Consider the following 25,523-nt stretch of genomic DNA (forward strand, 5'->3'; position numbering starts at 1 on the left):
TCTAGAAAAAATAATAATTAAATTTATCTGGAGGAACAAAAGGTCGAGAATATCAGTGGAAGCAATGGAAAAAAAAATGCGAAGAAATGCAGCCTAGCACTATCAACTCAAACTATACTGCAAAGTATTAATCATTAAAGCAATCTAGTACTGAAAATGAGAGTATTTAAGCAATAGAATATATTATATGCACAATGTACAGAAGTAAATGACTATAAAAATCTAAGGTTCAATGAACCCCCAAATTCCAAGAACTCTATTCAACAAAAACTTCTGGGAAAATTGGAAAACAATATGGCAGAAACTAAGTATTGACTAATATCGCACATCACATATTAGGATAAGCTCAAAATGGGTACATGATTTAGGCAAAAAAGGTGACACAAAAAATGAATTAGGAGTATATAGAAAAAAGTATCTGTCACATCTATGGATAAAGGAAGAGTTTAAGGTCAACCAAGAGAGAGAAAATATCACAGAAGGTAAAATGGATAATTTTGATTATATTGAATTAAAAATGCTTTGCCTGAGCAAAACCAATATAGCCAAAACAAAAAGGCAAGCAGGAAATGAGGGGAAAATGTTTATAGCAAGTTTTTTTTTAAATAACTTTTTATTGATAGAATTCATGCCAGGGTAATTTTTTTAAAACATTATCCCTTGCATTCACTTCTGTTCCGATTTTTCCCCTCCCTCCCTCCACCCCCTCTCCCAGATGGCAAGCAATCCTTTACATGTTGAATAGGTTACAGTATATCCTGGATACAATATACGTGTGTAGAACCGAACAATTTTCTTGTTGCACAGGGAGAATTGGATTCAGAAGGTATAAATAATCCGGGAAGAAAAACAAAAACGCAAGCAGTTTATATTCATCTCCCAGTGTTCTTTCTTTGGGTGTAGCTGCGTCTGCCCATCTTTGATCAATTGAAACTGAATTAGCTCTCTTTATCGAAGATCTGATCTTCCATCAGAATACATCCTCAAACAGTATCGTTGTTGAGGTATATAATGATCTCCTGGTTCTGCTCATTTCACTTAGCTTCAATTCATGTAAGTCTCGCCAGTCCTCTCTGTATTCATCCTGTTGGTCATTCCTTACAGAACAATAATATTCCATAACGTTCATATACCACAATTTACTCAACCATTCTCCAATTGATGGGCATCCATTCATTTTCCAGCTTCTAGCCACTACAAACAGGGCTGCCACAAACATTTTGGCACATACAGGTCCCTTTCCCTTCTGTAGTATCTCTTTGGGATATAAGCCCAGTAGAAACACTGCTGGATCAAAGGGTATGCACAGTTTGATAACTTTTTGAGCATCGTTCCAAATTGCTCTCCAGAATGGCTGGATGTGTTCACAATTCCACCAACAATGTATCAGTGTCCCTGTTTTCCCACATCCCCTCCAACATTCCACATTATCTTTCCCTGTCACTCTAGCCAATCTGACAGGTGTGTAGTGGTATCTCAGAGTTGTCTTAATTTGCATTTCTCTGATTAATAATGATTTGGAGCATATTTTCATATGTCTATAAGTAGTTTCAATTTCTTCGTCTAAGAATTGTCTGTTCATATCCTTTGACCATTTATCAATTGGAGAATGGTTTGATTTCTTATAAATTAGAGTCAATTCTCTATATATTTTGGAAATGAGGCCTTTATCAAAACCTTTGATTGTAAAAATGTTTTCCCAGTTTATTGTTTCCCTTCTAATCTTGTCTGCATTTGTTTTGTTTGTACAAAAACTTTTCAATTTGATATAATCAAAATTTTCTATTTTGTGGTCAATAGTGATCTCTAGTTCTTCTTTGGTCATTAAATTCCTCCCTCTTCCACAGGTCTGAGAGGTAAACTGTCCTAAGCTTTTCCAATTTATTTATAATCTCATTCTTTAAGCTTAGGTCATGAACCCATTTTGACCTTATCTTGGTGTACGGTGTTAAGTGTGGGTCAATGCCTAGTTTTTGCCATACTAATTTCCAATTTTCCCAGCAATTTTTGTCAAATAGTGCATTCTTATCCCAGAAACTGGAGTCTTTGGGTTTGTCAAACACTATATTATTAAAGTTATTGGCTGTTTTGTCCTTTGAACCTAACCTATTCTATTGATCAGCTAGTCTATTTCTTAGCCAATACCAGATGGTTTTATAGTAACTGCTGCTTTATAATATAATTTTAGGTCTGGTACAGCTAAGCCACCTTCATTTGAATTTTTTTCATTAATTCCCTTGAAATTCTTGACCTTTTGTTTTTCCATATGAACTTTGTTGTTATTTTTTCTAGTTCATCAAAGTAGTTTTTTGGGAGTCTGATTGGTATAGTGCTAAATAAATAGATTAATTTAGGTAGTATTGTCATCTTTATTATATTTGCTCACCCAATCCAAGAGCATTTAATATTTTTCCAGTTGGTTAGATCAGACTTAATTTGTGTGGAAAGTGTTTTGTAGTTTTGCTCATAAAGTTTCTGATTTTCCTTTGGCAGATAGATTCCTAAATATTTTATACAATCAGTAGTTACTTTAAATAGAATTTCTTTTTGCAATCTAACTGTTGGGTTTTGTTAGTGCTGTATAAGAATGCTGATGACTTATGTGGGTTTATTTTATACCCTGCAACTTTGCTGAAGGTGTTTCTAATATTTTGTTTCTAATAATTGTTTCTAATAACTTTTTAGTAGAGTCTCTGGGGTTCTCTAAGTATACCATCGTGTCATCAGCAAAGAGTGATAATTTGGTTTCCTCATTGCTTATTCTTATTCCTTTAATCTCTTTCTCAATTCTTATTGCCAAAGCTAGCATTTCTAATACAATATTAAATAGTAACGGTGATAGTGAGATATAGCAAGTTTCTTTAATAAAGGTCTAATTTCTCAAACATGTAGAGAAATGAGTCAAATTAATAAAAATAATAGTCATTCCCCAATTAATAAATATCAACAAAGAGGCATTTTTCAGAAGGAATCAGTTATCAATAGTCAAATGAAAAATGCTCCGAATCATTTTTCATTTGACTATTGATAGCTTTGATTCTTTCTGAATCACTAATAATAAAAGAACTTGAAATTAAAACATTTATGAGGTACCCCCTCATTACTGTCAGATTGACTAACATGAAGAAAAGAAAGATGATAAAAAGGGAATATGAAAAAATTGGAATTCAAATGTACTACTGGTCAAACTGTGAACTGGTCCATCTGTTCTGGAAAACAATTTGGAACTATGTCCAAAAGGCTATAAAATTGTATGTACTTTTTGACTCAGTATCACAACTATGTTTGTACTTCAAATAGATCAAAAAAGAAGAAAAAAAAAGACTCATATGAACAAAAGTATTTATAGCATTTTTTCTGTGGTAGGAAAAACTTGGAAACGGAAACTGATGGCATGCTCATCAATTGGGAAACAGCTGAATAAGTTATAAGATTTTGATGGAATACTATTGTGGTATTAAAAAAATAAGAGGATGGAGATGGTTCCAGAAAAACCTGGAAAGATATATATGAGCTGATGCAAAGTGAAGTGAGCAAAACTAGGAGAACATAATATGCAGTGACATACTATAATGATAATCAATTATGAAAGACTTGCTACTCTGATCATACAATGATCCAAGACAATTCCAAAGGATTCATGGTGAAAAATGCTATCCATACCTAGAGAGAACTGATGAATTCTGACTACATATTGAAGCAGATTTTTTCAATTTATTTTTCTTTTAACAACATGACTAATGTGAAGATGTATTTTTCATTGACTTCATATGCTTAATGAATATCATATTTCTTCCCTTCTCAATGGGTGGGAGAGAAGATGGCGCAAAGGAGAGAATTTGGAACTGAAAAATAATTAAGTCAATGATTTTAAAAGTACAATTTTAAAAAGAAAGGATCCTGGAAATCATCCACTTTGATCTGTATTTTTATACTCTCCTTCTCAACCTTATCAACCAATCATCTAATATTGCTCCATGGAACACACTTTGAGAAACACCCATTTGAAAAATTAAAAAGATGGCTGCCCTAATCTACCACAGAGGGAAAAATGGCGAAAGCCTCTCCATCATCAATGTTTGGTCTAAGGATCAAAAAAATTAAATGTTGAATAAAGTAGACTGCATGACAACTTTTAGGAAGGGAAGTCTTCATATAGATCTCCAGGAAGGTCTGGGATTATATATGAGAAATAGACAAAGTTTATTTTTAGTGACTTTCTATACTCCTAGTAGCTCTACTCCAGCAGAAGCCTAATGTTCTTTAAGAGTCCATGAACTCCCTTTTCCTATTTCCTACCCAAAATTCTATCTCCTTTAAATTACCTCACATTTGGGGCTTTCTTTTTAAATAATTTTTTTTTTGTATTAGGAAAGCCTATTGTGTTTCATGTTTCAAAGTCCCTGAGGGCTTTTGTCAGATGACTGCAATACTGTTTTCTAATCAGTTATTTCATACTTCACTGGTAGTGGTTCTATGTGTTACCCATTTCTGTATTGTTTTTTTTTTTTAAAAAAATTCTGGGAAATAGAAAGAACAAAGTCTTTAATAACATAAATTTCAGGTACTGTGGTAAGCCAAATGAGATGGTAAAAGTTTTGAGGTAGTAAAAGTTCTACTCCTTGAAGACTTTTTTTTTTATTATAACTTTTTATTGACAGTACATATGAATGGGTAATTTTTTACAACATTATCCCTTGTACTCACTTCTGATCTGATTTTTCCCTTCCCTCCTTCTACCCTCTCCCCTAGATGGCAAGCAATCTTACACATGTTAAATATGTTATAATATATCCTAGATACAATATATATGTGCAGAACCGAATAGTTCTCTTCTTGCACAGGAAGAATTGGATTTAGAAGGTAAAAATAAGCTGAGAAAAAAAACAAAAATGTACACTGTTCTTTCTCATTTCCCAGTGTTTCTTTTCTGGCTGTAGTTGCTTCTGTCCCATCATTAATCAATTGGAATTGAATTATATCTTCTCTTTGTCAAAGAAATCCACTTCTATTAGAATACATGCTCATAGAGTATCGTTGTTGAGGTATATAATGATCTCCTTGTTCTGCTCATATCACTCAGCATCAGTTCATGTAAGTCTCTCCAAGCCTCTCTGTATTCATCCCGCTGGTCATTTCTTACAAAACAATAATATTCCATAACATTCATATATCACAATTTACCCAACCATTCTCCAATTGATGGGCATCCATTAAATTTCCAGTTTCTAACTACTACAAAAAGGGCTGCCACAAACATTTTGGCACATACAGGTCCCTTTCCCTTCTTTAGTATCTCTTTGGAGTATAAGCCCAGTAGAAACACTGCTTCATCAAAGGGTATGCACAGTTTGATAACTTTTGGGGCATAATTCCAGATTGCTCTCCAGAATGGTTGAATTCGTTCACAACTCCACCAACAATGTATCAGTGTCCCAGGTTTCCTGCATCCCCTCCAACATTCATCATTATTTTTTCCTGTCATCTTAGCCAATCAGACTAAGAGTTGTCTTAATTTGCATTTCTCTGATCATTAGTGATTTGGAACACTCTTTCATATGAGTAAAAATAGTTTCAATTTCATAATCTGAAAATTATCTGTTCATATCCTTTGACCATTTATCAATTGGAGAATGGTTTGATTTCTTATAGATTAGAGTCAATTCTCTATATATTTTGGAAATGAAGCCTTTATCAGAACCTTTAACTGTAAAAATGTTTTCCCAGTTTGTTGCTTCCCTTCTAATTTTGTTTGCATTAGTTTTGTTTGTACAAAAGTTTTTTCTATTTGATATAATCAAAATTTTCTATTTTGTGATCAATCATGATCTCTAGTTCTTCTTTAGTCACAAATTCCTTCCTCCTCCACAAGTCTGAGAGGTAAAGTATCCTATGTTCCTCTAATTTATTTATAATCTCGTTCTTTATGCCTAAATCACTTGAAGATTTATTTTTGAGAATTTTTAATTCATTTTAGTTTTTCTCTAAGTATCCTCCCTCATTGATGAAGGAACCCTGAAACTGTCTCTCTCTGACTTTGGGGTAATGCTTGAGAAACTTCTTGAGGGAAAGAGATTCTCCTTGAACCTTTGGAGAATCTTTCCCCTGAGAAAGACATGCTCTAGGAATCAAGATAAATAGTTACATTCTGTTATCCTGGAGGAGACTGGCACGCCCTCCATTGATAACACACTGATTATGCCCTTTATTGAGTTGAAGATTAGTCCAGGGACACTCATTCAATTGAAAATCTTCTATTCAATTGGAAGATATCCGTCTGATTTCAATTCAAATTGTCCCCATCCTCTAGCCAAAGTTTCAAATTATAAAAAGGGGCAACTTGGGGTACTTCTTTGCAGAGACCCAAAGCAGGAATCATGCTAGGCCAAGGGACTTCCCTTGGCATAGCTGCCTGTGAGGATCCTCTGTCCACTGAAAAGGCTTTCTCTTCTCAGTGTCAGCCTCCATTTCCCTAACAGGATCTTACAGAGGCCCAAAGCAGGAAAATGCCATATCAAGGAATTTCTCTCTTTTTCCTTGGCATAGCTGCCTGCAAGGACCCCTTGCCCACTGAGAAGACATTCTCTTTTCAGCATTAACCCCTTTTTATCTCTCTCACCTATTTCCCTAACAGGATTACACCTCTCTGTCGGGATTTCTCTGCTAGGAACTTTATCTCTCTCTGTTAGAACCTTGCCATGAAGGAAGTCAGTCTTCCTAACAAAGGCTGACTTCTCAGTTCCAACAATAAACTTCTTTTTGCCAGTTTAACTTTCGGGTACATAAATTCTCTTACAAAGGACCTGTGCCAACCAGTAGGAGTTCCCACAGCTCTCTGCCCTATATTGAACCTCATCATCATTATTTGTTTTTTTACCAATTATGTGTTTCTAATATTCTCTCTTTATTCTTTTGAATATTATTTTTACTATACTTCATCATCTCTGTTGCTTACTATAGCCTTATTAAAGTACTAAATTAAGTTATTTATTATTATTGTTATTAATTTTAAAAAGCTAGCAATCTCCTATGCACCAAGCCATTTCACTATAGAGTTCTGGGAAGGAAATTTTGAAGAAAGCAAGGGCCACAAAAGTCAATTTAGTTCATTTGGGATATTTTTTTTCCTTTTTGCTACTAGGCCAAATATTAATGCAACCTTACTTCTACACATTTGTATTAAATTATTTGTCAGTATTATTACTTATTTTACAACTTTAACAATCTGTCATTTTATTAATATGGGTATCTCTCTACTGATGCAGATCCCTGCCTCCATCCTACATACTCCAGGTCACCATAAGTTCCTGTGACCAAGCAAAACCATCCCTTGACAAGATCCATTACCAGGTCGATAAAAAGTTTTCCAATGGGAGTATGGTGTTTGAAAGTTTAAGAGATGTAGTTTCTGGGTAATTAATTTTATTAATTAGCATGTTAATTATTAGTAAAAGAGGTCAATAACACCCTCAAATGTCAAAGATCCCTCAAAGTGGTAGGTTCAAAGTTTATATGCCCTTGGATGAATGGATGTTCCTGTGGATGGTAATCAACTGATTGGTTAACAATTAATGAGAGAATGAATATTACAATGAGAGACTGGGTTATATTCCAATGAGGGCCTTGGTAGTATGTAATCTGAATCATCCAAGCTTTGGTCAAAGATACTTATCAATTTCTGTATCACCTATCAGACAAAGGGAAAATGCACATTACCCAAGACTGAATAAATACAAAGAGTAGGAATCCACAGCCTTTGTTCAAGATTTCCTGAATGAAGCAGTAGAAAAAAGGGAAAACCTTGGCTCTAATTCAATAATTAGATATTAGATACAAGCGAAAAATAACCTCTCTCAGCAGGCTATGTGGTGTTTGTGTTCATGCATGAATACAGGGTGATGTCTTTATCTCTCCAGTGCATAGCCTAGACATCCAGGAAATTTAAGCAGTCTTAGAATTTATGTTGCCCAGTGAAATACGGTCTAGAGAAATCACACTAAAACCTCAAAGTAGACTCATAAGAATACTATAACAGGCAAATTCTTACTTTGGTGGTACAAAAACAAAGATAAAAGTATGCAAAACAAACATTGCAATCATTACATTATAGAAGATCAAGGTATAACAAGATCATATTAATCATAGTTATGGCTAAAAAGACAGCATTCAGTATAGGAACTGTTAAATAATGACTATAACATCATATTGATGAGGGCTGAGGGTACTGAAGAAGAGAGGCAGGAATGGGTGAGGGTCAGCTGTCCAAGGCACAAGTTCGCAGCAAAGGAATTTCGCTAAATCCAAAGGCTATGGTTAAAAGCTTTATTGTTAAAGAAACACCAAAAGGGAATTTCTTGGCAGGCATATCATTCTCAAGAGAGAAGTGATCTGCAAAGAAACATTTTCTGAAGACCCATTTTATGCATGAGTCTAAGAAGAATTCTCAGTAGATGTGAAATCCTGCCAGACTTCCTTCAAGCGAGCTTATCTTGCTCCAGAGGATGCAAGACCATTTGGGTTTGTAAATCAAAGGAGGCATTTTGTAGGTGATTTTACATAACTTTACTGACTCAGATCAAGCAGAGTTTTACTCTCATCAATATAATTGAGCAAAACTAGATTTAAAGAGAAAGAAAAAAAATATGCTAGAAATGATATTTAAGAGGTAACTTCCTTGTCTTTTTAGTAACAGAAATTTCTGGTACTGGCTTTGAAGTTTTCTGGTTATAAGTTAATAAATATTTATTGAAATCAAGCTGAAATTGAATGTCTCAAACAGGGTACCATCATAACTAGGGAGCATCTGTCCTATTCCTTAAAAATACTATGCCATCATCAACTGGGATTATACACCTATCACAAATACTAATGAAGAGAAATACAGTTTCTATAAGGAATTCAAATCTTATAGTCATTTCCTAACTACCTACCTTCTCCCACAAGGGCACATGAATCAGATTCATTCATTCAGCCATAGTCTCGATCCATCACTGTATACTTCTTTTCCCTCTTATGTATACATTTCTTTCCGAAGCATTAATTTACAACATATAGTATAATTGGCCATTACTATAAATTAATCAACTAGCACTTCCAAAGTGCTTAAAGCACTATTATGTGCTAAGCACTATGCTAAGTAGAGGGAACACAAAGAAAGGCTTTGAGAAAACTCACAATCTATAGCAAGGGAAAACATCCAACAACTATATACTAATAAGACATACAAAATAAATTGGGGGTAGTCTCAGAAGCAAAGCACAGAAATGAAGAAAGACTAGGAAGGACTTTTTTGTAGAAGGTGAGACTTGAAGGAAACCAGGGAAATTACGTGAGAGGAGATGAGGAGGCAGATAGTTCTAGGTATGAGGTTCATAGTTCATACATTTATAAATGGTTTGGTTCACTTATTTCAGGCATGTCTGACTTTTCCTGACCCTATTTAGTGTTTTCTTGCAAAGATACTGGAGTGTTTTGCCATTTTTTTTTCTAAAAAATTCATCTTACAGATGATAAAACTGAAGCAAACAGGGTTAGGTAACTTTCTCAAGGTCACCCACCTGGTCAGTATCTGAGGCTGGATTTGAACTCGGAAAGATGAGTTATCCTGAGCCCAGACCTGGAACTCTATCCATTGCACTACCTCAAACTGCTCAGGTATGGGAGATAGCTGGTGAAAATACATCAGGAGATGGAATATTAGTATCATATGTACGGAATTGGAAGGAGGCTAATGTCACTAAATCACATAGATGTGAAGGGGATTAGGGTATAAAAAGACTGGAAAAGTGAGAAGGAACCAGGTTATGAAAGGTTTTAAAAGACAAACATGATTTTTTAATTGGTCCTAAAAGTAAAAGGGAGCTACTGGAATTTATTCAATGGGGAGGAGTGACATGGATAAACCTATGCTTTAAGAATATCAATCTGATGGCTATAGTATAAATAGAAGTGATGAGAGACTTATGGAAGGGAGATCAGCTAGCAGATTATTCAATAATCTGGATGTGAGAAAATCAAAGCCAACACTAAGGTGATATCAGTGTCAGAAGAAATGAAAGGGAAATATTCAAGAGATATTATGAAGGTGAAACTAACAGGGCTTGGCAATAGAATAGATATAGGGGTGAAAGAGTGAGGAATGAAAATCAGAGAATGATATTCAGGTTGTGAACCTGAGGGCCTGGGAAGATGATGGTATTCTCAAAGTAATAGGGAATTTACAAAAAAGGGCCTGCCATTTGGGACCTGCCAGCTGCTTGGATGGACTTACATGATACTTGAAGAACTCTCTCTTTCTCTTGCTATTTTCTCAGAAACATTCTTGGGAAACAGATGGCTAAGATTTTGGGTGCTTTGGGCAAACCACGTTGGAGAACACTACAAGAGCTGGAACAAGTCTGTAACTTTTTTTTACTTTTTTAGTATTCCTTTTATGGAACCAGTAAAAGGAATACGTTCAAGTGAGACTAAGGTGAAAGGCATAGCAAATGAAGGAAAAACAATTCAATAATCTTGAAACATAGGGAGGGGAATTCTGCTATGATTAGTTAAAGGCAGGACTTGTGGAAGATTGGTCTGATGAAAGAAGATAAAAAGTATGATCCAGTAATTGGCTGGAGAGCATTCTTTTCTAACATTTGAAAGACAGAGAGATACATATATAAGGAAATATTTAAATCTGTAGATTCAGCTCAAATCAAGTCTTTCCTGATTTCTAGCCAACCACACCAATCTTTCCTTCTCTCAATTCCCATTTCATTTATTAAATAAAGAAATAATTTTGATACTAAGTCATTTGTTCAATACATCATTATACATTTGATATGTATAGATGTCCTCTACCAAACTAAATTCTTAGACAAATAATAATGGACCCTACTTGCCTACAAAGTTGACAAAGCACTTTCTTCCCAATAATCCTAAAATGCAGGCAAAATTTGCCATCATTATCATCCCTTTTATTTTGCAGTCGTTCTATAGTGATAACAGAATAAACTATATAAACAATGGCTTTCTATCTCATTGCCTGCTCAAGAACTTTATCATTTCTGAAATAGTGAAAGATGTGCAGAATGTAAGATTCCGCTGTGCCTACTATTTATTATGAAAAAGCAATCAATTTGGTGGAAAAAATGGCCATTTTAAAGGTTCTTTTCCACCAAGGAGTCTAAATAGAGAAGTCTTTTTTTTTCAAACTGTACCAGTGACTTCACTGCTACAGGTCAACTCCAAATGAGGAAATCCCCTACCAGTGAAGATCAGCAACTACTTGGCAATTTAAAAGTCTTAAGAGAATTCCCGGGCAATGAAATATTAGGTGGGATTTGAATCCAAGCTAATTTCTGACTCCAAGTTAGCTCTCTACTCATTTTGCCCTGCCACTGTTATTATACATTATATAAACATATATGTGTGATCACAGGTTTTATAATTCGGATATTCCTGTACCCGAATATTACAAACTTATTTTATGTATGATTCTCAAATATTTCATTATTTCATTTCATCTGACATATAAATATATGAATTATGAAATCTACAATTGCTATAGGAGTTCAGAGAAGAAAGAGTGTTTCAGATTCAAGTGTTCAGGAAAACTAAAAAAAAAAAAAAAAGGTTTTATACACAAGAAAACTAATATAATTCTAGCAAGATAGTGAATGGGTATGTCAAAACTCAGAACCTTTTAAAAAGAAGAAAAAGGAACCCTCATCACAGGAAAAAAATGATTTTTAAAAAAGGGTCCAATATAACAGAAAATTCTTTCACAGTCTCACTCCAACCAACCTTCCCAGGCTTAATATACATTACTTTCCTTCTTGAACACTAAGATCGAATATGTTACTGTCTCTTTCTCTTGCTATTTTCTTGGAGATAGTCTCCACCAGGTATTCAATTTCTCCTATTGTGCTATTTGCCTTTAAAAATAATACATTAAGAACTCTGGTTTTCTGAATTTGTTTCTAATTTTTTCTTTTAGGAGATTTATTTCTCCTGATCCTTAAGGAATCCACAGGATTCTGTCTTTCATTAGTTAATACAAGTTCATTTCCTTTCTTATTACTATATTTGTTTCCAGTGCTTTGATTTCCTTTTAATATTTTTTTCATTCTTCCTCTTGTCTTTATGATCCTCTTTGTCTTATCTGGTGATAGGGCTTATTTTTTAATTAGGTTCTTGCTCTTGTCTAGTACTTCAGTTTTTCTCTTATATTCCACATTACTCAACTCTGGGAATCTTTACTCTTCATTGATCTTTTGTTCCATACAGGCCTAAAATTGGGAAGCCTTAGCCTCCTCACACTGGAGCAAATGTTAGTAGGACTTGGTCCAGGCTGTTGACTGATTCAACCCAAATAGACTTATAGTTCCCTATCCATCAGGGCAGAAACCATTTCTCCTCTCATCTGTGCTTTTAAGCATAACATAGAGTATATCTTCTACCCTGGATAGCACTTCCACTTATCCTTTCACCTTCCTTCAAGTAGTTACTAAGAATCAGTAGCTGCAACTTCTTCCCAGTGGAGTCACTGTCACATAGGAGCATTCCTACAATTGGACAAGTTCCCCTATAACACTCAAGGCAGACACATGGAATCCTTTGAAAGCAGGAATACTGAATAGATAGCTCAAAGCATTCAGATGCTCCAGTGTCATTCAATGTTTTTTGGGGTTTTTTTGTTTGTTTTTTAAATCTGATATAAAGGTTTTATATTCTTATTTTGTGAACTCAGATGGAATTATACTATGTGTGATACATAATTCCTTTCCTTTGAGGTTTTAGGGATGATGAATTTTGTAGAAAGCAATTATTCAGACATCTTGCTAGTCACACAATTTGGTCCATTATATAGAGAATATGTCACAGTATAAGCATGATACTTCAGAGAGGTCACATGTTCAGAGTTAAAGGCACTAGCACTAGATTTAGAGTCAGAAGACATAGATTCAAATCCCAGCTCTGCTAGTTGTTATTGGTATGACCTCCAACAAATTATTTAAATGAATGGAATCACACTAGATGACTTTTTATATATATCTTTAAGTTTTAAATTCATCAACCAATGACCTTCCATGAATTACAAAAGGAGCAACATGAGAAATCAATGTTGACAACCAACTACTCACCTCAGAAAGTAACAAGATGTAGTACAAAGAGTTCTAGGTTTGTGGAATGAACAAGACCTGAGTTAAATCCTGCCTATAAGATTTAGTCACTGTGTGACCTTTCTGAGCATCAATCACCTCATTTATAAAACAGGGACAATAATTTCTGAAGTAACTACCTCACAGAATTGTTGTAAGCATTAAATTATGTAAAGTACTTTGTAAACTTTAAAGAATTGTAAATATTCTTATCATTAAAATGAAAATGTCAAATAAGAAAAAATAAAAAAGTCAAATTAATCTTTCATTGTTAGAATAATTTAGTGTTTATTGAGATTTAATTAGAGAGGCATGAAGGGGAGTTAAAATTGCTACAATTTTGAAAATGTCCATGAATTGATTGTCCAAAAGAAAGTAATTAAAGAAATGCTTGATGGAACACTGAGAACTCAGCGAAACATCAGCTTCTCAACTTCCCATTCCCAATTTCCATTCCCAAAAATCAATCAAGAAATATTTATTCATTACTTTCCTCCTATGTACTCAGAATTATATTAGGTATCAGGGAGAAATAGATAATGATTGTTTTGCCTTCAAGGAACTTCTAAATTTTACTAAACAAACGAAAAAAAATTAAAGAAATGGCCATACACAAGAAATATAGAATGATATATAACTAAGTAACCAATTATGTAGAAGATAAAGGATAAATCAAAATGAACTAGAATGTCTAAAGCAAACTTCACGGAAAGTGGCATGGAAAGTGCAGGATTTAGAAACTAAATTATGTTATACCTCTTATCCTCTCCTGATGGTAAGAAAGAAAGAAAATCTCACCTGAACTAAGGTTTATATGCATTTCCACATCAAAGTATAAATCTAGTGGGCCCAGGGATCTGTTTTATCTTTATAAAGTTGTTTTCTAAATTTGTCACTAAAATCTAGTTAGCACAAAAAGACTCAAGCAGTTATCTTCCAAAAATAAGGATTTTTCAATACTTGATTTCAAATCACAATGAGATTAAACAATTGAATCAAGCTTTTTCATTAATGCTCTCTGATGATGATCCAATTAAGATTCCCATGCTCCTCTATTTAATCAAGTTGCAAAATGACTGTGAGCTAATTTTACTACATTTTATACAATTCACAACTGTACATGTCTTAAGTAGCTAGCTCAAACACTACCTTTCTATAACTTGTCCATTCTGGATAAATATTAATCATATACATCATACTTAAAAGAATTATTATTTATGTGTAAGCACCCAACAAACAGTATTTTCTAATCCTCAAAAATAAGTTTTCTTGATCAATTTTTTAAAAAGGATTTTATGGCCACAACTTAATCTTTAAAAACTATAGTGGCATATAAAATAGTAACAAATTATTAGCAATATACAGCAGTATGACATGATAAATGGCAAATAAATTAGCAATATATATTATTAGAAATAAATATTTTATTATCAATCAACTATATCATGAAAATTACTTAAAATAAATTTATTCCTCTCATATTGCATTTTCTTATTTTCTACAAAATTATGCTGTAATTTGAACTATCTATGGGCCTTGTAGAATGACTATAAAAGGACAGAGCTTAAATTAAGGGCTTAATTACTACTTATTTTTAAGAGAAAAAAGTACTGGTTCTTTCATATAACTTTCTTTTAAAAAAATTAATTATGAAGTTAATATCAACAAATGTGAATATTTTAATATACAAAGAACAAAAGAAAGTTGTATATGAAATGGTCAGCTTGTTAGTTGCTTAAAAAAAAAAAAGATATATTCAATTTTGCAAAGTAATACAACTTTCCTGCTTGACTATGTAGCATTCTGAAGTTACTTCTTTGTATTTTTAAATGTTTCATTGATTTTCTTTTCTTTTTATGCATCTTTATCACTACGTACAAACTTTACTCCCTACTTCCTAAATAGAAAGAATCCCTTCATTTTAATGGCAAACCTAGAATTTGCTTTCCTGTAGGAAAGTATGCACATATAATGATTTTGAATGATTAAATGATTAAAAGAGACAGCACACAGTGAATTCTCCAAATTAACAGATAATGCTAAATCTTTCACATAGGGAAATATCAGGGTGAAAAAATCAACTTCAGGAATGTCACAAAGTGATATAAAGGTCCTAAAAATGGAAGATGAGATTTAATCTAGGCAAGTATAATAATTTAAATTATACTTCTAAGATAGTAAGATTGAGAGCTATCAGCTGTGGACCCAAGAAAGTAATTATAGAATCACCATTTTCTAGAGATTGCATCTGGCTTTCACATATGGATAACAGAAAGATGAGTAGTAGTACTATCTGTAAGGATGAAATCTAAGCAGAATATGAGTAACATCTACAAAATCATGGATGGCATGGAAAGGGTGAAAGTGGACTTGTTCACCAGATTCCAGAATACTAGAACCAGGATTATCCTCTTGACCCTTTTAAGAGGTAGGTTTAAGGCAAACAAAAGAGCACTGCCTTATATAATAGGTAATAAGCATAAAAAAATTTACTACCTCAAGAAGTTGGGCAAAATGGAAATATAACTATAAATTTCAGTTTAGATAAATTCATGGATGATAAATCCATAACAGTTCAATAAAGGGAAGTAACTTTGGGGGTGGATGTCGTGGACAGCAATTACTATGTTTTCTCACAAAATGTAGCAAAAGAGACAGACCCTTGGGCAGGATGGAACACTACTCTAATCAAGTATGACACTTCTTATACTTTTATGTCAGGGAAAAGGGAGCAATCATACTTTGAAGTAGCAGCTGGAGACTTCAAGCAGGGAAGGCAGAACAGGTGCAGTTGCTCTCCTGTAAGAGTAACCCTTCTTCCCACCTCTCAGCTTGTGCTCTGTAGCCTACAAGGCAAAAATAAAATCCAGGACCAGTATTTCAGGGGGAAAAATACCCTGAAATCAAATCAATATCACCTTCTCCTCCAATGTTTTTGGGAAGAAAACATGACCTTTTCCTGAATTTTTATACATCAAATTATTTCTTAATTATCTTTCTTGTGACAAGTACAGAAGAAATTATGTTTTCAAACTTGGTCACCTAATTTGCTAATTTGCTATTATTAACAAAATCTCTTTATGTTATTTGAAAAGAATCGAACAAGAAAATAAGGCTTGGATGGGTTTTATTATAAGCCAATGTTGGGAATAACCACATCAGTGAGATCACAGACCACCAAGTGATAAAATCTTCCTGACTCTAAGCCTGCAGAATTTGGAAGAGATGATGATCTCTTAAATCAAAATCTTTAATAGTTTTTTCAAATCTGGGAATGAATGAATCACATCAGTACCAGTCCTGCTCGAGCTGATAGTCTGCAATAGACTGAGAAATCAATGCTGCTAAATAAACAGAAATGGGTGGTGGAGAATGGGCAGGAGATCCGGGAAGGATGGAGTAGAAAAACATAACAGTTCCTCTGCTACTCCTAAGGTCCATCAAGGTATGTTATATAATTTTAAGGACAATGAATCCCACTAATTTGAAATGATTAGGGTCCATCTGAATTTGTGAAAAGTTTGACCTATAATTTTTAAATAAAGTTGTTACACCAAATATCTTAAATAATTAGAAGTAGACTAACAAACTTATCTAATAAGGGTCCTCAAGGAATCTGCCATAATGAATAGAAATTCTAATTACTATTTAAATTTTATATTTGAATAGTGGAATTTATATACAAATCATCTCTCTTTGCAAATGGGTATGTCTAAAATAGTATGCTTTGCTTTATCATTTTCTTACTTAGCTGAAACATTATTATAGGCAATTTTGTTGTGCTATCAATTTATTTAATAAGCATTTTATCCTAACTAGTGTAGTACTTCTTCCAAATCATTAAAACCACAAAATAGGAAAATATGAGTGCTTGGAGGCTGAATTAATGAATTTTGGCTGAACTGTCAATCTCCAAACATGAGATAGAGCTACACTCAAATTTAATATAAAAATTCCTAAACAAAATGTAAATAATTTTGTGTATTTTTCACACATTTTCCCTCCTCCACTAGTAAAACAATAAAATGAATAATAATAAATAAATCTAATTTAAATGACAAGAGAGCCCTAGGTAATTCAAATCCCAGTAGATTTCATTATCATAGACATATTATGCTATAATTTAACAAATACCTCTGGAATCCTAGAAATTAAGATAGTTTTATTTTCCTAGGTCAACAAATTGGCAAAAATAAATTAAACAAAGAAAAGTCAAATAGAAACAAACAGAGAAGTTCCACCACCATCATCTCCCAGGTCTCATTTATTGTATATTTATGCTATCTCTGAATAGAAGATAAACACTATCATCTTACTGGCACTAAGCAGACATGGCCCTACTTTCTAGGAGCATAAGACACAAAATGGATGACCACCAACAAAGCAGACAATTACTCAGGAGAATAAATTAAGGCACGAGCAAAAACTAAGTTCACACTAAGAGCTGGTAACATGTTAAATGGAGATGGAAAGTAAGACAGAAAGAAAGTGAGAAAAGTGGCTTAGGAAAGATGGGAAGGTAAAGAAAACAGGCCACCTCCACCTCTTAAGAGGATCTTGATTCTTCTGAGGTTCAGTGCAAGTACAACTTTCATAAAGTTTTTCTTAAACTCTCCAATGGGGAGAGCCTTTCCAATAAAAATCTATTTTGTTTATGTCATACACACACATAGCCTTTCCTGGATAGACATTACTCAGGACAAAAAAAGGTTTCACTTTTGGCTTTGGATTCCCAGAGCATGATATAGCGGACGCTTAATAAATACTGACAAAGAACAGCAGCATAGTTTAGTCCAAAGATCTTGGTTCAGAATTGAGTTTTGTTACTTACTATTTATGTTAATCTGAGATAAAATCCAGATTCTGACACTTACTAGATATGTGACTTAGGCCAAGTCATTTGTTTGCCTCAGTTTCTTCAAAGGAAATGGGGATCAAAATAGCTCCTACCTCCCTAGATCATTGTTGAGTATATTTACTTAGTACTATTCAATTCATAGTATTCAATAAATACTTGTTTCCATCTTTCCTTTTTTTTGCTCTAACAATCATCCTATGACTAGGGATTAGACACTACTATAAAAGAGATCAAGATACAAATTATGGGGAACTAAGAGACTAATTTATTACATTAAAGGACAGAAAAAAGAGGAAGAAAAGAATAACAGCTATCTTTCTTTGAACTTAAGCAGAAAGGATGAGATGAGTAGGTTTTATAAATCCATTTATTAAATTTAATTTAGAAAAGAACTGTTGCTGGGCAAGGGGGATGCCACCTACTAGGTCTGCTAGATGAGAAGATTGGCTTTAGGTGAAAGAAGCATTAAAATATAAACTACAAGCAAATATCATGAAGTAAAAATACTAGAATACAGAACTACAGGATAGACACAGGAGGTTTCCAAATTGTTTAAGAAAAAAGGAGTGCTCTGATATACTGAAATGGAAGCCAGGAAAAGTTTACTGAGAAGAAAAGACCATTGAAGCAATGACATACTTTAGAGCCAATAGCAAAGAACTATATTATTCTTACAGGGGAGAATGAACAAAAGCCAGAAAATGCCAAAGTTATAGATAGATGCCCTTTTCCTAATAAATAGACTGAATTCAGGAAGGTTAGTTATTAACCCTGGGGAAACCTAAAGGTCAGTGAGAGCTAAGGGATAACTTGAGAAGAAATATTGCTGGAAAAAAGGTGCTAAGAACCATCCAATATTTACACTATCCACAGACAGCAGTGGCAAGGCAGTAAAAGTCTGGATTGAGAGTTATTAGCCTGGGTTTTCTCAGGTCCCACCCTGAGTTTGAATCACAGCTCTGTTACTTATGATTTGTAGAATTTTTGGCAAGTTTGAGATATCACTTCTGCTCATCTATAAAATGAAGGTATTATACTGGATGATCACTAAAGTACCTTCTGGTTCTAGACTTTGAATTAATGACTATTCATACTATAAATATGATATTTCTGTTCAATGACATGCTAGTGAAGGAACTGCTTTTATATAAGGTTTTGTTTTATAGAAAGAGATTGATCTCTTGGGGAGAGCAAGCTAGATTTCAAGCTTAATTCACAAATATAACATTATTCTATCCACAAAAACAATAAACTCATATACCAACCAATAGCTAAAGCAAATAAGCATAAATAGAATGGGTTAGTTAGCCCATCTGAATGTTTCTTAATTTTCCTTTATTCTTTTTATTGAAGCTGCCTTAAGATAGATTAAGTAATGAATAATCTAGGCATATAAAAGAGTACTCCTAAAGGCCCAAAGTCATCAGTGGAAACCATCAGAAAGAATATACTTAGGCATAGTAGACAGATGATAAGAAAGCAAAAAGAGTTGCTGACATCAGAGGAGCTTAATTTTTTAAAGTGCTTTGTTTTAAGAAAAATGATGTAGAGATAAGTAGATAAGAAAACCTTGTGCTGACTCAGTATGATCTCATGAAAAATATATTTATAAAGGGAATGATCTGCATGCAGAGAGGACAGTAAAGAAACTGCTTTTCTGGGGCAACCAGCAGTTATTAAGTGATTCAAACTATACCATGCAAGTTATTAAATGTGGAATCATCTTCTACCAGAAATGTGGGCAGGGAAAACTAGAAAGCCTCAGCCTATATTATCCAGAACTCACTATTCAGGAATGCAACTGGCTAGCACTCCTGCAAAGAACTGCTAAGACACTTTCTTGTATTATCTCCAAGTCACTGGGACAGCAATTATCTCTGAGAAAAAAAAAAGATTGAAAAACTTTATCTTGCAATATTAAAAATTAGGGAGAGACTTAAAGAATCAACAAGCTTCCTCTCCTCATTCCTCATGAATCAGAGGATGATTAATCTTAACTAATCTTAATCTTAACTAGTTGATGATTCTGATTTTCAAAAAGTTGCACAGTACATTAAACATTTTTAATATAGGTTAACAAATGGCAGATCACTTTAGATAAATCAAAAGTAGCTTCTTGTCAGGAAAAAAGGAAAAAAACACCACCATGGTGTTTGAACTATTAAACATAAGACTTATCTATTTACAGGTATCAGGTGCTATGTTTATTGAGAAGAGAATGATATAAATTATTCTGTGAAAGGAAAAATGTAATAATTCTGTGAAAGGAAAAAAAATAATGTAAACATAGTCATACAAAAATGCTGTTAATAACCTAATGTCAGATGTACTGGTTTATCCCATAGGAATAACAGTTTTTGCCAGCTCAATCTTCTCTAACTCAGTTCCCAGCATTGAATTGATTAGTTAAGAGTTAACAGTAGAATATTCCATGGTCACAATCTTGGGGTCATTAGCATCTTTAACAAAATAAGCTAAGTAACACTGACAGCCAAGGAACCTAGAAGTTTTTTTTGTTTGTTTGTTTGTTTTGCTGAGGCAATTGGGGTTAAGTGACTTGCCTAGGGTCATACAGCTAGGAAGTATTAAGTGTCTGAGGCCACATTTGAACTCGGGTCTTCCTGACTTCAGGGCTGCTGCTCTCTCCACTGCGCCACCTAGCTGCCTCCAACCTAGAAGTCTGGCAAGAGAAATTTTAAGACTTGTAGAATTTATGTAACCCCTCCTTCTTTTAACAGAATGGAATGCCAAACAAGGAGATGTTGGGAAAAAAAAAGTCAACCTATAATGAGAACAGGTTTTTGACTTAATCTTAGTTTTCAAGATATGATTTTTTCATACTATCATTACATGGAGTACCAAGAGCCCATTACTATATTTAATTTCTTTAAGTTAACTAGTATCTGGTAATGATTAGTAAATTTTTGAGAACAAAAAAATATTGATTTGTTAAAAAAGAATAAAAATAAAATCTAAAAAAGTCATTAATTATGTAAGCCATTTAGATTAAGAACAGAATAATCAATAAAAAAACCAAATGTCCAATAATGTGTTTTATCACTGTCTATTATGAGATAGTTGCTAGGAAAAAAAAAAAGGTTGTTTTTACAATGAGTGGGGAGAAAGCTATATACTCAAAAGCTAAGATATATGTTAGAGATAAAGTCAAGAACTACTACTCTTTGAAAATAAAATAGTAAGAATGAACATGAATGAGACTATTTATAAACCATACTATGATATAATTTGAAGATGGCATATTTATGAAATATAGGCATAAACATATCTAACATATATAGGACTGCTTGCCATCTAGGGGAGGAGGTAGAGGGAGGGAGGGGAAAAATCGGAACAGAAGTGAGTGCAAGGGATAATGTTGTAAAAAATTACCCTGGCATGGATTCTGTCAATATAAAGGTATTATTAAATAAAATAAAATTAAAAAAAAAAGAAATAAAGGCATATATGACCATCAGTAAAATTAGAAAAAAAAATTTAAAAATTAATTAATTCTGTAAGGAAAGAAAGAAAATTTCATCATGATAAAGAGTTTTGAAAACCCTATTTTTTTGGGGGGGGTTTGTTTTTAATTTTTATTAAAGTTTTTTTCCAAAACATATACATAGATAATTCTTCAACATTAAACCTTGCAAAACCAAAGACCCTATTTCTAAAAAATGGAATGCTTCTGTCAGTCAATTCCATGTCATCCTTCCCAACTGTATAATGAAATTCCCCAAAATTCAAAATTCCAAGCAATATAAGGTACTGTGTATCACAGGATCCTATAATATGATATCTAGCCACTAACAACCTACCTTACAAAAGAAGACTGCCAAGCATACACCTACCTAGAAATTTTACCCTATCACAAATGAAATCAGGTAATTCAACTAATGATTAAGATTCAAAGGAAGGCATAGAAAAATGACAGGCTATAAGATTAGGGGTATATAAAATAACATATCTTACCTTGCAGTTTCTTCAACACAGCAACTTCCATTTTCAGAACTTGTTTTGGTTGTTGAGCTGATTCTACCTTCAATGCAACATTTTCCCTGGTGAGCAAGTCCAAGGCGTCGTAAATTTCTCCAAAGCCCCCACCCCCTATTTTTCTCAACTGCATAGGGAATAAAAGTATAAAAGAAGGGAAGGAGAAAGAAAGGAGAAAGAATGTTACTGGCAGACCATGTACTTGAAAATCAAATTAAAAATTTTAGATTTTTCTTTGAATTCTAAAGATTGTACATACAACTAATTTTATTATGCTTTCATATGATGAAAGAATATAATGTGGAAAATACATGGCATAAAAGTTATACATATTGAAAAAAGAAAACAAAACTCCCATTGATACCACAAAAAATACACTTTATCCTCTACTGTGTTTTCCTTTAAGGAATTGTATGTCTTCAGATGTAGATACAGCTTATAACCTGGCCTGTAGTTTGCATCAGAAATGATCGTGACAGTATAGTGTCCCGAAATATCATTTTTCCCAAATCCCATTCAAAAGATCGATATAATGTACACTATATATTTTGTACTAAAACTATTCAGAGGAAACTTCGAACAAGGCAAATTAATCTTTTATCAAGTTCTTCACAGTTTTTTTTAATAATTTAACCATTATAACTACATTCTTTATTCAATTGAAAGAGTCAAAATTTACAGGAGAATTGCAATTGAATTTTCAATGTGCATTAGAGAATTGAACCATAAATCTCTAATGATGGTGAAACACAATAGACTTCATAACATAACAGGTCAACCTTCTGTCATATAACAAACATCACGATCTCCATTTATCCCTAACCAAAGTTTTAGGAATTGATACCAAGAAGATGAGAATATCAGAGTCCACACTTAACAGGCAAGAGATCAGTGACGAACCAGCAATAAAAACTGAGGAACAGTCAAACAAAAAGAAAAGCAGGAGATAACATCACCGAAAAAAGTCAATGAGACAGTACCTCGGAGGAGAAGCATTCAATAGTTACAAAGAACCAAAGAAGATGGGGACAAAGACCAATGACGTTAACAGTTAAGAGATCATGAGTAACCTTTGAGAGAAATTTTAATAGTGATAATGTTGAAAGGCAGTTTAAAAGAGATTAAGAATAGACTTGTGATGGAAAAAAACATCCATAACCAGAGAAAGAACTATAAAGATTTAATACAGAGAGAAACATAATGTTTTTAATGTTTTTTTCTTGTAGTTTTTCCATTTTATGATTATTTTTCTTTTACAACATGACTAATGTGAAAATATGTTTAAAATTATTGTACCTGTATAACCTATATCAAATTGCTTGCTTTCTTGGGGAAGGGAAAGAGGGAGAAAAAGTTGCAACTTAAAATCTTTAAAAAAATTTTTTTTATTATTTTATCTTTTTATTTACAAAACATATGCATGGGTAATTTTTTCAACATTGACCCTTGCAAAATCTTCTGTTCCAAATTTTCCCCTCTTTCCCCCTACCCTTTTCCCCTAGATGGCAGACAATTCATTAAATATGTTAAATTATATGTTAAATCCAATATATGTATACATATCTATACAGTTATCTTGCTGCACAAGAAAAATCAGATCTAGAAAGAAAAAACAAATCTGAGAAAACAAAAATGCAAGCAAACAATAACAGAAAGAGTGAAAATACTATGTTGTGGTCCACGCTCAGTTCCCATGGTTCTCTCTCTGGATGTAGATGGCTCTCTTCATTACTGAACAATTGGAACTTGTCTCTCATTGTTGAAGAGAGCCAAGTCCATCAGAACTGATCATCATATAGTTTTGTTGTTGCCATGTATAATGATCTCCAGGTTTTGCTCATTTCACTTTAGTAGCAATTCAGGTAAGTCTCTCCAGACCTCTCTGAAATCATTTTGTTGGTCATTTCTTACAGAACAATAATATTCCATAACATTCATATACCATAATTTATTCAGTCATTCTACAAGTAATGGGCATCCATTCAGTTTCCAATTTCTAGCCACGACGAAAAGGGCTGCCACAAACATTTTTGCACATGTGGGTCCCTTTCCCTCCTTTAAGATCTCTTTAGGATATAAAGCCCAGTAGTAACACAGCTGGATCAAAAGTTATTCACAGTTTGATAACTTTTTGAGTATATGGAACTCAAAATCTTATAAAAATGAACGTTGAAAACTATCTTTATATGTAATTGGAGAAAATAAAATATTAATAAGCAGGAAAAAATAAACACTCAATTCCATAAAAAATAAAGATTTTGGAGAAAATAAGATATTTGAAAATAGTTGGTCACATACAATTATTAGGAATATTGTGAAAGAGAAGGCTACAAGATAACAGGATGAAATGAAAGCTTAAGATTTTTAAGCATGTTTTTGGATAAATAAGCTGGAAGGCACTGTAGACGTCAAGAAATTGAGAGGAAATAATCTACCCATAGGGCAAAATCTCAAGGAAGGAGGGCACTAAGAAGAGACTCTGCCCCTGGAATCTAAATAGGTCTAGGCAGTTAACTCAAAGCAGATAAGATTGTGAACTCAGCTCTGGTTCCAGGCTAGCAGTTGAGAGGCCAATACAGGGTCTGAAACCTCAGACTTAGAACTAGGCTAAGAAAAAAGCAAGGCTAACAACACAACATTGCCTAAAGTAAAAAGCAACAGCTTCAGTGAAACCTGGGAAGACTTGTATGAAAAGATTCATAATGAAATAAGCAAAGGAAAACAATTTATAAAATAACATTGTAAAGACAACTTTGAAAGATTTAAGAAATATAAAGCAGGGGTCCTCAAACTTTTTAAACAGAGGGCCAGTTCACTGTCCTTCAGACTGCTGGAGGGCTAGACTATAGTAAAAACAAAAATTTTGTTTTGCGGGCCTTAAAATAAAGAAACCTCTTAGCTCTGGATGAAGGGGATAAACATCCTCAGCAGCTGCATCTGGTCCGTGGGTGTAGTTTGAGGACCCCTGAATATAAAGGGTGAAATATAAGCAAGTTAGGGGAATGTAGAAAAATTTATGAATGGAGAAGACTTCATGAGAAGTTTATGGAATATAAATTGCATAATTCTGATTATGTAATTGGATTTAACATACATTTTAACATGTATAATATATATTGGCTTGCTTGCCATCTAGGGGAGAGGGTGGGGGAAGGAGGGGAAAATCTGAAACACAAAGACTATTCAAGGGTCAATGCTGAAAAATTATCTGTGCATATGTTTTGAAAATAAAAAGCTTTTAAAAACATTTTTGATTATGTAAAATTAAAAAGCTTTTGCACAAACAATAACACTGTAAGCCAAAGTTTTAAAAAAAAAAGCAGGAAATTGGGGAAATATTTTGCAGCAAGTTTATCTGATAAAGTTCTCTTTCCTCAAATATATATGGAACTAAGTCAAATTGATAAAAAAAAAATTAACTATTCTCCAACTGATAAATGGTCAAAGGACATGAAGAGATAATTTTCAGAAAAAAATAAATCAAAGCTATCAATGGTCGTATAAAAAATAGAAAATTAGACAAATGC

At 33.4% G+C, this 25,523-nt stretch overlaps 1 protein-coding gene across 3 annotated transcripts in view; it reads right to left on the bottom strand.

The window, feature by feature from the left end:
• The window catches only part of TTBK2 (tau tubulin kinase 2), a 251,713-nt gene that overhangs the window by 179,924 nt on the left and 46,266 nt on the right, over positions 1-25,523 (bottom strand). For all 3 annotated transcript variants that reach the window (XM_051977162.1, XM_051977161.1, XM_051977160.1), the window contains exon 3: positions 21,976-22,123. In XM_051977162.1, coding sequence (XP_051833122.1) covers positions 21,976-22,123 — 148 coding nt within the window. The remainder of the gene's footprint in view (positions 1-21,975; positions 22,124-25,523) is intronic.

Source organism: Antechinus flavipes, chromosome 2, assembly GCF_016432865.1.
Source record: "Antechinus flavipes isolate AdamAnt ecotype Samford, QLD, Australia chromosome 2, AdamAnt_v2, whole genome shotgun sequence".
Taxonomy (NCBI): domain Eukaryota; kingdom Metazoa; phylum Chordata; class Mammalia; order Dasyuromorphia; family Dasyuridae; genus Antechinus; species Antechinus flavipes.